We start from the raw sequence: 17,464 nt of genomic DNA, 5'->3' as shown, positions 1-17,464 counted from the left end.
TGTTTATGTTGTGAACTTTTAGTTAAGGTCAGGCTATGGAACATGGGATTTAGATGGGTTGAACTAGAAATTCAGATTTTTCGAGTGAAACCTTTATACTTGATAGAGCCCAAATGTTTCCAGCCCAGCTTGTTTCCCTAATTTTTAGGGGATAAAGGCTAATCTTTATTGATTGGTGCACCAGAGTTATACTAGATTTTTTTTTTTTTGGGACATAAAATTCAAGAAAATTGGTAATTTTCGTTCTATATGTTTTATCTTTGTAATTGTGGTCTTTATTTTATTGAACTTAAGTTTTATTCACATATATCTCAATTTTTAGTAATTTTATTAATTTCTCATTGAAAATAGTGATATTACACTATGAGAATGTCGTCATGTTAATTTCAATTCATTGTCATGTTGGTACTATTTAAAAAGAACCAAAATCACAAAAAATACAAAATAGCAGACGAAAACACAAATTTTATCGGTCAAAATTGCAAAAAGACATGTATATATATATATATATATATATATATATATATATATATATATATATATATGTATATATAATCAAAATTTCAATTTTTACTAAAATATAAAATGGGATTCTAATTATTTTATCTATCTATATGAAAAAAAGTAAGTCTCATGTGAGACCGTCTCACATATCATAATATGTGAGACAGGTCAACCCTACTCATATTCACAATAAAAAGTAATACTCATAAAAAGTAATACTTTTTCATGGATGACCCAAATAAGAAATCTGTCTCACAACTACGACCCGTGAGACCGTCTCACACAAATTTTTGCCATGAAAAAAATAGTGTAAAAATAATGTATCTCTACAAAACATGGCCCAGTAAAAAGCTCCTAACAAGGCGCTTCATTCTTGGAATATCTTATTTTCCTTTGATCACACATTTGTTTGGACAAAATCTCCATTTCCTTGCATTCCTTCCATTTCCACTCAATCTCCCCTCCACCTTTGTCTCTCCCTGACAACCCTACTTTTCTTTCTTTTTCCTCCATTTTACCCACCCTTTCATGGGAGATCCTCCGAAGTCACCTACTCCCAATTTTTACGGAATTCTTGGGATTTCAAGAACTGCATCCCTCTCAGATGTTGGCAAAGCATATAAATCACTTGTAATGAAATGGCATCCAGATAGAAATCCATCGAACAAAGCCGAAGCAGAAGCCAAGTTTAGCTCCATCAATGAAGCGTATAGGGTGTGTACGTCCCCATTTCCATGCTATCTAAGAATTCGAATGAATGTTATTAGGAATTACATCGATGGCATATAGTTATTCTCATTTGACATAACTCGTCTTCGGGTCCTGGCCCTGCATTGTATGATACAAGCTAATGAATCCCTTCTCATATATCGATATTACAATAATGTCACACATGATAAATACCTTCTTTTTTTAGTTGAGGAGAAGAATATTATAAGCGTATCTCGTCTCAACCTTGAGATCTTGCTGTCAGATGAGCTAAAAACTATGGACACACATGAATACTTTTGTTTATGTTATTTTTTGAATAATTTTCAGGCTATTAGCACCAAGAAAAGAGAAGAAGCAAATGCCTGCAACGGGGACCATCATGAACCACAAACACCAAAGAAAAAGTCATATGATATTCAAGATGGAGAATTTCACATTTCTAGTCCGAAGCTGCTTTCGCGTACCACAAGCCGGATCAGCCCTTTAACAGGAAGCATAACTCCTACATCAGCTGAGTTCTATGCATCATTTACTAAGACTAGTCCAAATGGCACTCCTCCGACTCCTAGCACACCAAAAGAACAAGCGGTTCTATCGAAAGTCACAAGCCGTCGAAGCACAACCCCGATTTTCTTTTCACAATCAGCGGTTCGGAGAAAACCTCAACCAATAGAGAGGAAGCTTGAATGCACGCTTGAAGAGTTGTGCGTTGGAAGTGTGAAAAAGATCAAGATCACAAGGGATGTCATCTCGAATACCGGGTACGAAAGAGTTTAACTTATTCATTTCTCTTCTTTTTAAAGGTTTTTGGCTTTCTCCGATCCCTTTTAAATTTTGACTTGAAACATCGAGAGAAGAAGTGATTTTGATTTCACGGCAACCAAAATCTTGGAATGACCGAAATATAAGATAACCAAGTAAATCTCAATGTAAGGGCAATTTTTATAAAACTGATTACACATGAAAATATGATTGTTCACATTTGAGGACAGGTAAATGCCCTTTATAGTTTATTCTATCCGGGAAGCAAATTAATGAAAATAGGCTATGTATCTCTTCCAACTGCAATGCCAATCACACATGGAGTAGCATAAATGGAACGACAAGTCCAACGGAATATTGGATATATTAACCAAAAGAAGGGTATATAACTAAAAATTTCATCGGCTACGCCTAATATAAGAATCATCATTTTAAAATGACAGGTTCTTTGTTGAAGAAGAAGAGATACTAATGATCAGAGTGAAGCCAGGGTGGAGAAAAGGAACAAAGATCACATTTGAAGGGAAAGGAGACGAGAGACCGGGCACTCTTCCAGCTGACATAATCTTCGTAATCGATGAGAAAAGACACCCGCTATTCAAACGAGAAGGCGACGATTTGGAACTAGGAGTTGAAGTCCCTTTGGTGCAGGCACTCACAGGATCCACAATTCCTGTCCCTCTTTTAGGAGGAGGGCATATAACCTTGTCAATAGATGATATTATATATCCCGGATACGAAAAGACCATCCCGGGACAAGGCTTGCCTAAATCCAAAGAAGAAGGGATGAGAGGAGACCTTAGACTCAAGTTTCTGGTTGAATTCCCCGAAGAACTGAGCGACGAACAACGTTCGGAAGTTGTTAGTATTTTAGAAGAATGTATCTGATTTCTTTCTCCTTCTTTTTCCCGGCTATCTCATGGTTATTTCCTCATGTGGGCAGGGAGATTGCGTAGATGCATTTAGTTTTAGGTGGTTAGGATTGTAATTATATGTACTCTCGCAATCCCAGAAAGTGTAACACTGTGATCTAGACATGGAGATCAGAAGATGAAGACAAACGGAAAAGGATAAGTTTTTCTTCCTTACCCACAACTACTTTCCATTTACTTCTTATGATTTTCATATATATACATACATATATATATATATATATAAGAAGAAGAAGAAGAAGAAGAAGAAGAAGAAGACAAACCTCAAAATAACTGAAAGCAGTGAAGAAGGCGATTCGACTAGGAAGGACGAAGCAAGTTTCGACCCATTTATTCCTCACAACACAAGGGCTTTGCAGAAGAGAAAGATCTTGAATTCTAAATACAGCCGAACTACCACTGAAGTGAAGGGGAAGCTTACGAGACGCCACGGCGAGGTTGAAGGCGGAGACGGCTTCTTCTTCTTCTTCTAATAGCAGCTGAAACCTGAAACGCAGCGTTTTGAAGCTACGGATGATCATATAATAATTTATTTTTGCATCCTCTAAAAATATATTGAGATAATAAATTATTCTTTCTATTTAATTTCCTAGCTCTTTCCATTTTTTTTTATTAGGAATAAGTGAATTTTTATTCCATTTTATTAATTTAATTTAGAGAATTAATATTAATGAGTGTACTTCAACATGCATGGAAATGTACTAGCTTGCTATGTATTGTACTGCATAACACAATATATATTAAACAATCAATTAAGCAAAGCTTTATAATTAAGATATTATTTATATTATCTTCTCTTTTAAAAAGTTTTTGTATATTTTTTTTTTTGTAAGAAATAAAGATTTCACTTTGTTAAATTAAAAATTTTCAGGTCAGCCAACTCTTGACAATTAATTAGAGCTTATCACGAAAAAAAATATATTTAATATTTAATTAGTACAAAATATAACATTATTTTTTTCTAGTCATGAAGGCATAATTTGTCTATCACTCCCCTTGTTAAATCTTTTAAATATTCTATTTAAATACATTTTGCAATTGACTTTCGAATTTTATATGCCAATTAGGATTGTTTTTTTTTTTTTTTTGGGATTCTTTTACTTTGACTTGATGAAAGGATGTTGAGGCATCTTTCTTCTTTTTCCCTCTTAATCCTTTCTTCCATTTTCTGATCTTGATTCTCCATTCTTGAAATTGGAGATCATCTGTGGCTAACTAACCTTTTGTTTTCGTTTGATTCCATCTAGATTTTCTTGGTATTTTCGACTTTAATCTCACGTATAGATAGTGTGTGTGTGTGTGTGTATATATATATATATATATATATATATATATATATATATATATATAGTATCCCAAAATTTTTCTTGATTTTAGATGATAGTCATCAAGAAAATCATATGTATAAATATATTGATCTTTTCTTGAAATATGTTACAGATGCTACAAAACTGTTCATTTCTCCATTAAAATCCCAAAGTTCTTACTTTATAATCTGTAAATTGATTACTTTTCATCTCTTACAATATATCCGTGATCCTATATACGTATACGCATACTTGAGGGATATAATCAGCACACAACAAAATATAAAGTTGGTTTTTCTGAAGATTGTCGTCGTCGTCGCCGCATTTCGAGTGCGTTCAACAAAATTAGGTTTTTCATTACTAGTGTTTGAGGGAGAATTTTTTTGGAAAATTTCCCATTTTCATACTCTAAAACATGTCGATTTTACCTCTTACTGATGCTTACGAGATTAGTAACATGGATTCTGAATTCTTGAGCCATTTTGATCCATTGGATGATTCATTAACGCAAACATATCAAGAAATATCACGGCCACCGAGGGAGAACGATCAACCTAGTTACTGTGAGATTAACCTAACTGATACGAAGATTTCGGGATCTGTTTTTGAAGATGAGCAACAAAATTTGGAAAGAAAACAACAAGGGACGACGTTGGGTAAGGGCTTGAAAACGAAGAGAATCAGCAACCCTAATTCCAAGAAAACGAAGAGGAAGAGTAAAAGTAGTGATTTTAAAGAAACTTCAACATTGGAGCAAATTGATTTGCAGGAAGGGACATCAGTTGCAAAGAAGATGGATCATAACGCTAAGGAGAGAATCAGAAGGATGAAGATCAACGCATCCTTCCTCGCTCTACGAGCATTACTTCCCGATTCCAGACGATCAAAGGTTTCTTCTATTTATCATTAGAACTTTGTTTTTGTTATCAGTTATTATTTTATTGTGAAGATATATTGAATTTGAATTTTCGTTGTTTAAATTATTTAAACAAATGAAAATGATTTCAAACTTCACATGCAACCCTCTCTCTCTATAAATTTACTTACGTACATCTCGCAGAAGAAGTGGAGTGCACCATCAATAGTGGATAGAGCACTGAAATACATCCCAGAGCTGCAAAATCAGGTCCAAGAATTGAAGTCCAAGAAACAAAGTTACCATCAACACTGAATCGTCACCAAAAAACAATGAAAATCCCACTTCAAATCTTGATGGAGATCGCTCCATTTCCATCTCTAGAGTCAATCGAAATGAAGCAATCGTCCAAATTTGCATGCCGAGCTTAAACTACGACGAACAGCGAAAGGATTCGGCGTTCGCAAATATGTTGCAGAAAGTGGGAGACGAAGGATCGTTTATCATCATCGGTGCTTCGACACTTTGTGTGGGTGAGAGTAGAATCTGTCTCCATCTGCATATCCAGGTATGTAAATTCTTTGTATCTATGTTTTCCTTATTGTCCGTTCGTTGGTCCCCAGCAACGATATTTTATAATATTTCCAAGGAATTTTGAACATGGTAAGGCCGAAGAGGCATGGGGCATCTTTTTTGGAGTGCCTAAAAATAATTAATTAACAAATTCATGGTTAAAATGTACTGCAATTGTACTATACAAACACACATTTGTACAATCTACTTTTTGTTTTTGGAAAATAGAATTTGTACAACCTTAATTACAGTATTAAGTTGTAGGGTTCGAGGGTTTGAAGTTTCAAATTAATTGAATAATAGTACTATTTATAGTTGGATAACTTTTTTGAGTCTAGATTTGAATTTAATCAAGTTCATTTAAATTTCAGGAAATGAAGTGTTTTAAGCTTAAGTTCCACTCGGTTCGGCTTTGAAGTACATAAAACTATAATCCAAACACAATAATTTTGGTTTCCAAAACAAGAAATTTGGATCATTGGTTCCATATGATTTTTGATTTTTCTATTAGTTTGTATTTTTGGAATGACATATATATTCATTTCCGTTGCCTATATCAAAATTAATGGAGTTGGAAATAGAATCATCCTTCTTTGATATCAGCAAGGGATCCATCTAGATCTTGAATCACTATTTCAATTCGATTTTTTTTCTTGACGACAAGTTTTCCTTAGATCAGTTTATGGGCCAACAAAATATTTTTCTTCGAAACCCATTGGAAGGGGGCCGCGGATTTTTGATAGATGCCTTAGGGAGTGGGCCTATCTAGACTACGATCGGATTTCAACTTGATTGAATATATTCTTTCGCTACTAATATTGGATATATCTGATGGTCGAAGAACATCCTTCGATTCTTTAAAGTGTCTTTGTGAAAATGAAGAGATGAGATTGAGCTTTCACTTAAAAATTGAAGGGAATGATCCCATGAAATATAAAATATGTAATCCATAGGAATGAGGATGCTCTCATTCAATGGATATACCAAGAATGAGGTTTGAAATATCCATTACATTCTCATCTAATTTCATTGTACCAAACATGACATTAGTTCAATCACCTTCTCAAGCCCCAAATGAATTGATTATATGTGTGTATATATTTTAGAGCCCAAGTGATTTAAGCTAGATAATTACTTATAATACAAGTTTATTGCAAATATCAAACTACTAGAAAAGAGGGAAAGATCTCAGTTGAAGTTCTAAATACTTTAACATAAGTAATTTTTAAATTAATCATGGATTGACAAATTCAACAAAAGTAAATTAATATATGTAAAAACTACATTTTTGGTCATGTAGTTTAGTCATTTTGTGATTTTGGTCATCTATGCTATCAAATTTCAGTTTTAGCATTTTTGTCAATTTTAGTCATTTTATCTGGATTGCTGATGTAACACTACACAAGATCAGTGCCCATTGGTGTCACATTAGTGCCCTTCACAAAAGACTAAAATTTCAATTTAAAAAACAGATTAAAACTAATATTTGACAACATAAAGTACAAAACGAGGGTTTTTGATCTAACAAAGTTTCATGACTTTATCAGGTTAGCTATTTGGTTAGGGGTATCTCAAATGCATTGCTCCAGCTGGTTCTTATCATAAAGATATCTGAGCTCGTATATTTAGAAATAAAATTAACTAACTTTTAGAAAATTATGGAAATTTTCATTAATGATTTCACATAATCGGATTTACTTCATTTCTGGCACTTCTTCAGTTTAATTATATACGTAAATTTCTAAAACTATAGCAGCTGAAAACTTATAATAATATATTTTATTTTTCTTTTTATTCTTTTTCTTTTTTTTAAATCAGGTTAATGGAAACTTGTCCGAAGATGAAGACTACGTGGAAGAACTGAGAGAAAAGCTTCTTTCTTGGCTAAGGTGATGAAATCAATCATTCCATTTTTATTTGTAAAGAAATATGTTTCCAAAGAGATATTAGAAATAATTTATGCATACTGTATGTGTTCGATAAACAATTAAGTTGGTAAATATAGATACATTATCGTATGAATCTCCAGGCCAGGTCTTATGTAACCTATGTGGAATATTTTATTATAATAATGGAAGAATTTTCTGATTCAAAAATAATTAATGAATATATGTATAGCACAAAAAATATGGAAAAAAATATTATAAAATTACGAAAAGTATTATGAAAACATGTAGTCTACTAAGATGTACCTTTTCAAATCTTAATATTTTTTTTCATCTGAGCACTAACGTGACACCAAAAAATATTGACATGAAATCGAAAATTGATGATGTGAAACCCGCATATTGCTAAAATGACGCCAAAAATTGCAGACATGTATTTTTGACGTTCAGGCTTACATCACATGAGATTAAAAAAAAACACATTGGAATGAAAACAGTAAAAATGTAAGTTTCTCACTATTTAGTAATAGCTGTTATGAATCTAAGAAATAAATTACTCTAAGGTGTTCTTCCATTATATTATGATGATGATGATTTGAGAAATGTGACTTATTTCTGTCTTGGATTAAAATTTTCTTTAAAAAAAAAAACGAAACTCTACTTAAAAAAAAAATTAGTTTTACAAAAGATTTTGAGCTCTAAATCCCTAATGCACCCCACCAGTTTTATTTTTTATCATAAAATATTATTTTTTTTTAACTAAAGTATATAAAGTGTGCTATTTTTGAAAAGTGTAACAATTAATTGGATTTATGTTATTGTTCATCGGATCTTACTAATTAATTAGCCAAAAATATGGTATTTTTTCCATTAATTTTTTTTTAAAAAAAGTTCCAACTATATCATGATGCATGTTTTTTTAAATAAAAATTTACACCTCCCGATTTTATCATATTTTTCATTAAAAACTCTAAGAAATCACCCTATTCTTGCAATTGATTTTATTTTTATTTTTATAAAACACTCGTTATTATCAACATTAAAATTATTGTTATTACAGGCGACCATGACACATGTGTTACGCGTAAAATTATTATTATTATTTCATACAATTTTGAGAAGAATAAAAGTGATAACGTAATAATATTTCATTCTAGCTAGGGGTGAGCAAGATTTCGGTTAAACCGAATTAACCGACCGAACCGAGCTAATTCGGAAATTCGGTTCGGTTATTTCGGAAATTCGATTTTCAAATTAAAACAATTCGGTTAATTCGGTTCGGTTACGATTTTCAAAATTTTGAAATCGGTTAACTGAATTAACCGATATAATTAATATTATTATTTAATATTTTTTTTATTTATCAATTTTTATAAGTATTTTAATTTTTAATTTTAAAATCGATATAATATGTATTAATTGTGTTCAAATAAAGTTATACATTTGTGATGTGTGTGATTTTATGTTTTTATGCATTTGTGTAAACTGTAGTGTTCAAAAAAAATTACATATATTATTAAAGTTAAATCATAATTTTTTTAAAAAAACTAATCGGTTAATTCGGCGATTTTAATTCGGTTCGGTTTCCATCAGTTATGAAAATTAATTCGGTCGGTTCGGTTATGGCTAAATATTTCGGTTCGGTTTGGTTATGGCTAATTCGGTGAATTCGGTTCGGTCGGTAACCGAATTGACCGAATGCTCACCCCTCGTTCTAGCTACATGGGTAAAAAGTTAAATATTTAATGAGTTTTATAATGAGATGTAACAGAGTCTAATAGCTATGATGACTTGAATTTTTAAAGTGCAAATCATGTGAGCAATGAAATTCAGCTCAAGGAATATCAAATTATTCAGCTCAAGAAGTTCGAACTTTGTAAACTCGCAAAGCTCGAATTGTGGTAACTCATGAACTTGAATTTGAATTCATGATTTCCAGCCAAGAAATTCGAAGATTTCAGGTCCTAAAATTCAAAAGTTAAGCTGCCAATTTCAGCTTGTAGTTAGACACATTTATGATGTAAGAAGGCTTTTTAGGTCATCGATGCGATCCCTAAAATGCATCAACTTTGACCACAATTATCATACAATTTAAGGTGCCTTTGGAGCCAATAAAACGTGTGGGAGGTTTCCCTTTATACTACCATTTTGTGCTTTATAAATACCATACATAATCTCCAGAAAAAAAAATGACACACCGAAACCAACACTACATTCTGAAATTTCGAATTTCCACAAGCAATAGGAGGCTGACATTTGTTAAGATTGGAATTCAGACATAATTCAACCCCAAAAGCTAGCTCAATGGGGGAGGATTGTCCAAGCCTATTTATGCAACTCCCAGGTATTTTATTCAACCGATTTGGAACAACTAACACACCCCCTCACGTCCAGGAATGAACATCTGGAGCGTGACCCAACTATGAGCAGTCCAATGATACCATGTTAAGATTAGAACTTGGACCTAACTCTACCCCAAAAGCTAGATCAAAGGGAGGAGATTGTCCAAGCCTATTTATATCACTCCCATGTATTTTATATAAGCGATGTGAGACAACTAACACTATTTCGAGTCACTATTTTGTCCATCTCGAAGTTTTCTATGTGTAGAAGTTCCTGTCCAAACTCGAGCAAGTCCTGTCTACATCGAGCGAAGTTTCGTCCGACGTTTGAGTCTTGTTCGAGCACCTAGAATGAAAGGCTGTTCACATTTTAATTTATCCAAGAACTGAAAGTGGTGGGCATATGTATGTTTTAAAGAATATATAACTGTGTTAAAATTCGATCGAATTACTATATGTTCTTTTATTCTTCCTTTCTTTTGCTTTTTTCTCGCTTTGTTCCGATTTTGTTCGTGTTGCCCGGAAGTTCTAAAATCTCAATAAGTTGTCCGGAGATCTAAAATTTCAACGAGCTAGCCACCCTAAAATCCATCTAGAGATGTATGTCTTCCGTCTAGATAAGTAGCTTGTTCAGTGGCATAGCTAGCTAGACAAGTCCAGCTAGGTCCTGAATGAAAAGCGATACCATCCCTCCAGCTTGACTTGTCCAACTCGTGAGAGTAAACCAACTGGACCTGTAAATACACAAAATAAAAACTGACTCCTGAAACAGTTTGATATTATTTGGTATTGTTTTTTAATTATTATTTAGATAACAAATTAACAATGATATCGCTATATTAAACATGTAATTTGTAGAGATAATATGTGTATTTTTTAACGTAGATAAGATATGGTAGTTATGAGCACTGTTTTCCAAACCGGACCGGACCGGTTCAACCGCGAACCGGCCTCCAGACCGGTCCGTAGATAAGGAAAAAACCGAAAAACCGGTTTAACCGGAAAAAATCGGTTAAAACCCGGTTAAACCCGAAAAACCGGAAACCGTTTAAAACCCGGAAAAACCGGAAAAGTGGTGTTTATTTGGATATTTGTTGTAATTTTCATCTTAAAAATTAAGTAAAAACTATAAAAACATAAATAATCAATATTTTACTATTTTATTTATTATATAAAATAAATAAAATATTAATTTTATTGATCCGGTTCGACCGTTCGGTGGAACCGGTTGAACCGGTTGAACCATTTTTTAAGGCTTGACCGGTTCGATTAACGGTCCGGTTATAAAAACACTGGTTATGAGTAAAATATAAATTTATTGGTATCACAAGGTCGGACGGCTAGACCTTACCTTGTCATGTATACACACACCAACTGCTATGAGACCGTATCACGGGTAATATAGATCTCCTATATGATCCGACTCATGAAAAATTATTATTTTTTATGTCAAAACTATTAATTTTCACTCTAAATATGAACCGAGTCGACGTATATCATTGACTTTCGTGAGATCGTCTCATATGAGATCTCCTTTGCTATCTATAATATATTATTAAATTTTGGTCCAATAGTGAAAAATAATGTCATGTTTTATTTTTAGGATACATATAATATCTCTATTTCTTATAACAATACCCAAACATTTCATTCTTTATTCAATAGAATCACATGATCACTGCTGAACTAAGATAAGTCTCTTGTGAGACGATCTCACGAATCTTTAGCTGTAATACGGGTCAACAATATCGATATTCACAATAAAAAGTAATATTATTAGCATAAAAAGTAATATTTTTTCATGGATGACCCAAACAAGAGACTCGTCTCATAAAATACGACATATGATATCGCCTCACACAAATTTTTGCATTAAAGTTAAGTCTAATGGATGCACAAAAATATCATAGTCTGTTTTTAACAATCTCTAAAATACTCTTACTCTTATAACAATACCTCAACCACACCATCATTGATTATTTGGGATCTTTATCTTTGGGATAAAAAAATTAATTTATGAAATCAGGAAAAAAAAATTAAAATTTTCATTTTTCAATTTTCCAAATTAATTTCTAATTTTTTGACAAGAGTACTTGTATATATAGATTGTACAAACTCACAAAATGTGCATATGAGTACTAATATATTGTTAAAATACTTAAATCTAGGGATCATAATTGATTATTGATAAAAAAAAAATCATAAATAAGAAATTTTAAATTTGATTTTTAAATTTTCTAAATTTAATTTCTATTATTTTAACCAATGTATTTTACCAATGTATTTATATATATATAAAATAATAATAATAATAATAATAATAATAAAAATAAAATAGATTGTTAATGCAAGTGTAAAATTAATTAAATACAAGGAAGGAAATAGGAAGGGGATATTGATTAATTAAATAAGTGATGAATAAACATAAAAATATAATTGAAGGGTCAAAGAGAAATTGACTCCAGTCCCGTTTTTGCAAAGTCCGGCATCAGCGATTCCATTTCGCCGATGGATTTTTCCCTTTGATCCTCTTTCCTGCCATTGGATTCCCCAGGGTTCTTGATCTCTGCAGGCGCAGAGAGATGAGGAAACGGACGGCGTTAGTTTGGGGAGTTGCGGTCCTGTGTTTCGTTGCACTGATGTCAATCACTCCTGCAATTCCTCAGTCTCAAGAGTACCACGATTTCGCCGATCAACGCACATATTTTGGTCATTTTAGATCTTGTGTTTTGATTGATGGATTTTTTTTGCTTCTTCGTTTAATTAGGAATCGTTATTTGTCTTCGATATTCTATCTTCTGTTTACTGTACGATCGTTGTTTGTGCTTAGGAACGACGTGTTTTGAGACGTCGAAGCTTAATTATTTGGATTAGTTGTATATTGAATTTTCAAATTCGGTGTAAGCATATCGCTTGCACCGGCTGCTCCCCAGTTTGTGCTCTTGCTCTTTTTTTCTTTTTCGCTATGATAGCTGGTAGCGTTTGATTCTACTTTAAATTTTAAAATTTGGTACTAGTTATTTTCTGATGCTGGAGAAGTTCTTAATTTGCAGTGCCATACTGGTATTGATTTGGTTTTGTTTGTGTTAGAGTACATAGCCATTGTTTGTATGAATAGTATAAAATATATCAAAACCTTGGATGAGGTTGATGCTGATTTGATAGCTTGGTTCGATTTTCAGGTATTCCGAATACATTGAATGTGATTTCCAATTTCCCATTCTTCGTTGTTGGTGTAATAGGCCTTGTACTATGCTATTATGGGAATTATTTTAAGTTAAGGTAATGTGAATGTTCACGCTTTTCATCCCAAATTAGGCCGCCGCATGTGATGATAATTTACATTGAGCTTTAGGGGTGATTAAAATTTGTGTGCGGATGGATGCATCAAAAGTTTGCAGGGTGAACTATGTGGTTGGACATTTTTTTTCATCGGTGTGGCAGCTGTTGCTTTTGGCTCAACTTACTATCACCTCAGGCCTGACGACTCTTGCCTAGTTTGGGACCGTTTACCTGTGAGTTTTTATGTGATGCCAACTGCATGACCTGTATTTGAGCTAATTGATTGTTTTTATGTTGCAAGTTTAGCCTTTGACACTTGAACTACAATTATCACAGATGACCGTGGCATTTACGTCCATTATTGCGATCTTTATTATTGAGAGAGTAGATGCACGCAAGGGAACTTTTTCCATTGCCCCTCTCATCTTGGCAGGTGTGGTCAGCATTTTGTATTGGAGGTAAGTATTGCCTCTCTTTAGTCAAAAATAATTTTTTTTACCTAACTAGTAATCTGTTGAATGGCAGAAATTTCCAACTCTCCCGTGTCATTGCTTGTGAGACTATTGAAACGTCACACTCAAAGTTTCTAATATATATAATTTTCATATGATGCATAATTGCATATGCTCAATCAATGTCACATGTTTGGTTGCCATAAGTTGCAAGTCGGAGCAATTAATGGGAGGAGGAATGTGAAGTAACATTAGTTTACATGTATCCGATGTGGTTGAATGTGTTGTACAATGGTAAAAAAATTGATTTTTAGTCTGCTATGCAGTTTAAACAAGCTTTCATAACCTGCAAGAAGATTCATAAAAGTCAATTGCATTAACTAACAGAAAAAATATTTTTGTCACTTTATAAAAGACAATATAAATCTTTTATGATATGCGTACCCAACAAGAACTTTATAATATATTCTAATAATGAACATTTTTTGTATTGAAGATTTGTAATAATTTCAAGTTTACCCCCTTTACCGTTAGGGTCCTGGTTCCGCCACTTTCCCCAATCCTTTATGTAAATAATGTTACATATAAAGTAAAGATAAAAATCTATCATCAAGAAGGATTAGGTGTTGGAATGATCTAAAGCTTATAAAATCTGGACACTGCCACAAATTTTTTATACGATATCAGTGTTGCTGAATTTGGAGGTCTTAAATGGTTGTTGTGTCACTGAAGCAGAACTTTTACAGATTGTTATTTGTAGAGTTGACTTCTTCTAATATCTTAAGAGTCTCATTGGCGACAACTTTTTGTAGGTTTTTTGATGACCTCCGACCTTATGCGGTTGTACAGTTTGTGCCTTGCATTGCTATCCCACTGATGGCTATATTGATGCCTCCTATGTACACACATTCCACATATTGGCTTGGGGCAGCAGGTTTTTGTCATTAATTAATTGCTACTTTGTGCTATAAGCTGTCTCATAAGATTACAACAATTTCATCGAACAATTTGCAGTATTTTATCTCCTAGCTAAGATTGAAGAAGCAGCTGATAAACCAATCTATAATTTGACTCATCATATTGTGAGTGGACATACTCTCAAGCATTTATGTGCTGCTATGGTCCCGGTTTTCTTGACCCTTATGCTTGCAAAGAGGGAAGTGACAGAAGAAAGGTATTTCAATTTTATCAATGATGCTCTTTATTTCTTCCGGTTATATACAATGAACTCAAGACTTTCTTGTGCATGGAAAGTATTTTATATTTGCCTGAACCATGGGTTTGCGATAATGAGGATATACTAATTGCCATTATGTGAGAGCCGGAATATTTAATTACCAAACAACAAGAATTAATTAGTGTGAACAGCGAAAACAAGTTAAAAATATTCATTTGGGCCTACAGAAATTTCGGCATGACCTCTCCGTAAGTAGGACATCCCAAAAATATCAAAACACAACAACAACAATTTACGCTCGAAAATAACATCAAGTTCACAATCAACCAAACAAATATCCTACAGCCGCACTGTGTCAAGACTAGACACAACATACCACAAATAAAATCCAAAAAAATATAAAAACATCACAATATAGTTACACAGGGTATCTCCCTGGTAAATGTATCAAACTAGTATAATATATAGATATCTGGAAACTTTGACACCAACAGACTAACTACTGGGTACCACTGGCTGACGCTCCACCAGACACGTCAAATTCCCTTGAATGACCTGATGTGACATCAAAAACAACCACAAAAAAAAAAAAAAAAACCGGGGTCAGACCCCAGTACGACAAACCAGTAAAATTACGACGGATATAAAAAACATGTAATAATACCAAGTAAATGCAATGATATGCGATGCATGAATTGTAACAATGAAATAACGGAGTCCAAACGAATAACATCATCAACAGTAACAGTAGCCACCCGTGCCAGAAATGTAGCATCAAATCGCTGCTCGTCCATGCACGTAGCATCGGGAATGCGAGTAGCTAAGTCGCTCGTCCTAGCTATCATCTGAGAATGTAGGTTAATCTTGTCTCACTCGTCCCTATATGACTCAATATATCTCAACAGAATCAACATAAATCGCCGCAAAGGAGTCAAGACTCAATATGTTATGCCAATACAATTTATGTATGAATGCTTTAGTATAAACATTCGAGACACATAATAGCAAACAACATCCGCTGAATATTCTTACACGGCAATATGAGCGTCATAATAATATAGTTTTGAGCATACCTCGGCTATAACTTACAATACCACAGTAATTTCTTAAGGATTTTCTGATGAACTCGTACAACGATATAACCTACAATATAAATTCGCTATATACTTCAATATACTGCATTCCAACTGACTAAAACAATTTAAATTGGAGCGGTTAAAAATCGAATTCTCGGCAGCCTATAAACCCATCCAAAATTGGTCATAAAGTGAAATGGGCTTGGCGCAAAATGGTTATTGGGCTCTCACACATTATAAGTCGTCGGTGAATACAGTAATATCTCATTGTGAAATTATGAACCTATATAAACTAAGTTGGATGGCATGCTCTTTATGCAAGTGTGGCATGTAGAAGAACGATGTTGTTGAGCCTCGACCTGAGCTGTCAGTTATAGGTGCACACAACCTTTTGAAGCTTGTTAATCATATTTATCAGAATTGGGAACTTTATTCAGTCTTGACTGTACACCTACGTATCACTGCTAAAGTGACCTTAGAGACCAAGGAAAATTATTATATAAAGGCGTTAGAATAGCAGCTGACTGGGCTAGAACAATGCAAATCCAATTCATGTGTTTGTCGCTACCATTCCTTTCCTTAAGATGCATGAAGATTAATGAATGTCGTTAGGGATTGACACAGGAAGGACTGTTAAATTGTCATATGGTCCAATATACTTGTTATTCAACACTTCTTTCCAGAAGTATGAGTTTGCACTCTACATTTTTCGAGTTTAGTTTTGACCCCCACAAAACCTAAAACCATAGTTTTGAGCTACTTGGCTTCCACCTGAATGATGGGGATACAGCGTTTTGGCATTGAACAAGGTATGTCATGTCTTGTGTTGTATCCATATTGGAAGGGTATCCGATTCTTGACTTGAGCCATGTACTTATAGCAAAGCAAATAAAGCATGTTCATACTCATTCTGTTTATCCCATTAACTTGTGTTTGTTTTCGCCTTTTCATTTCAGGCTCAGTTTACTGCAGTTGTGGAGAATATCATGGACCAAGGCTAAGGAAAACGGCACCAATGTAGAAACCCTTTCGTGTACATATTCTGAGGTACCTATGGATGAATCGCGATAAATGTCATAAATATCCGTTCCCTGGAGTAGAAACACGTAATCTTATAGCATGTATGTTCACAGGAGAAATCTATTGGGTCATTGTTTCAGTAACTAAAAGTAGAATCTGTATTTAGAATGCGGTAGTTTCTTTTCTCCACCTTTTTGCTGCATCTAACATTTGCTACCATATCAAAAGCACAGAACTTTGGTCGTGGTGTCATAAATATAGCTACGGAGACTATTCTGATGCATGAACATCTTAGTCCTAGGATTTGAAAATGAGATGACAACTCTAAAAAAGGCTATTTATCGAAGTTATCCTTAAAAATGACATCTATGAAGTATAGATCGTTTCACTGTTTCAAAAAATATATATGTGAATTTATCAATTCTAATATAAGAAAGTAAAATATATATGTGAATTTATTAAATCTAATATAAGAAATAAAAATCTCAAATTCGAGATCTAAAAAACAAAGAATGTGAGAAAATTAAAAATTTCAAAACGCAGAATTGATAATTTTTTAATAAGTAATGCTAGATGTAAACCTT

The 17,464-nt window shown here is 33.4% G+C and overlaps 3 protein-coding genes across 6 annotated transcripts; all 3 read left to right on the top strand.

The window, feature by feature from the left end:
- Window positions 1-730: 730 nt before the first annotated feature.
- LOC140814712 (uncharacterized) lies at window positions 731-3,160 on the top strand. 3 transcript variants are annotated; one of them, XM_073173786.1, is made up of 3 exons: window positions 731-1,218; window positions 1,543-1,976; window positions 2,421-3,157. In XM_073173786.1, the coding sequence occupies exons 1-3, from the start codon at window positions 1,033-1,035 to the stop codon at window positions 2,863-2,865; spliced, it is 1,065 nt and encodes a 354-aa protein (XP_073029887.1). In that variant the 5' UTR covers window positions 731-1,032; the 3' UTR covers window positions 2,866-3,157. The 3 variants fall into 3 exon arrangements, with proteins under 3 accessions (XP_073029887.1, XP_073029888.1, XP_073029886.1); XM_073173787.1 differs by having other exon boundaries at window positions 1,035-1,222; window positions 2,421-3,160; XM_073173785.1 differs by lacking the exon at window positions 731-1,218 and having other exon boundaries at window positions 1,292-1,976; window positions 2,421-3,160.
- Window positions 3,161-4,256: 1,096 nt separating this feature from the next.
- Window positions 4,257-7,744, top strand: LOC140814543 (uncharacterized). Of its 2 annotated transcripts, XR_012114127.1 has the most exons (3): window positions 4,257-5,105; window positions 5,277-5,640; window positions 7,464-7,744. XR_012114127.1 is itself a non-coding variant. In XM_073173563.1 (2 exons), the coding sequence occupies exons 1-2, from the start codon at window positions 4,632-4,634 to the stop codon at window positions 5,385-5,387; spliced, it is 585 nt and encodes a 194-aa protein (XP_073029664.1). In that variant the 5' UTR covers window positions 4,257-4,631; the 3' UTR covers window positions 5,388-6,207. The 2 variants fall into 2 exon arrangements, 1 of the variants encoding a protein (XP_073029664.1); XM_073173563.1 differs by lacking the exon at window positions 7,464-7,744 and having other exon boundaries at window positions 5,277-6,207.
- Window positions 7,745-12,311: 4,567 nt separating this feature from the next.
- Window positions 12,312-17,069, top strand: LOC140814154 (uncharacterized). Its single transcript, XM_073173035.1, has 7 exons — window positions 12,312-12,582; window positions 13,056-13,155; window positions 13,268-13,388; window positions 13,492-13,613; window positions 14,420-14,541; window positions 14,622-14,781; window positions 16,817-17,069. Exons 1-7 carry the CDS (start codon window positions 12,456-12,458, stop codon window positions 16,929-16,931), a joined length of 867 nt encoding a protein of 288 aa, XP_073029136.1. The 5' UTR covers window positions 12,312-12,455; the 3' UTR covers window positions 16,932-17,069.
- Window positions 17,070-17,464: the final 395 nt, after the last annotated feature.

The sequence above is a fragment of the Primulina eburnea genome, chromosome 15 (genome assembly GCF_022965805.1).
Source record: "Primulina eburnea isolate SZY01 chromosome 15, ASM2296580v1, whole genome shotgun sequence".
Lineage (NCBI taxonomy): Eukaryota > Viridiplantae > Streptophyta > Magnoliopsida > Lamiales > Gesneriaceae > Primulina > Primulina eburnea.
Note: the sequence above shows the minus strand (reverse complement) of the source record. Positions and strands in the feature narration are given on the sequence as shown.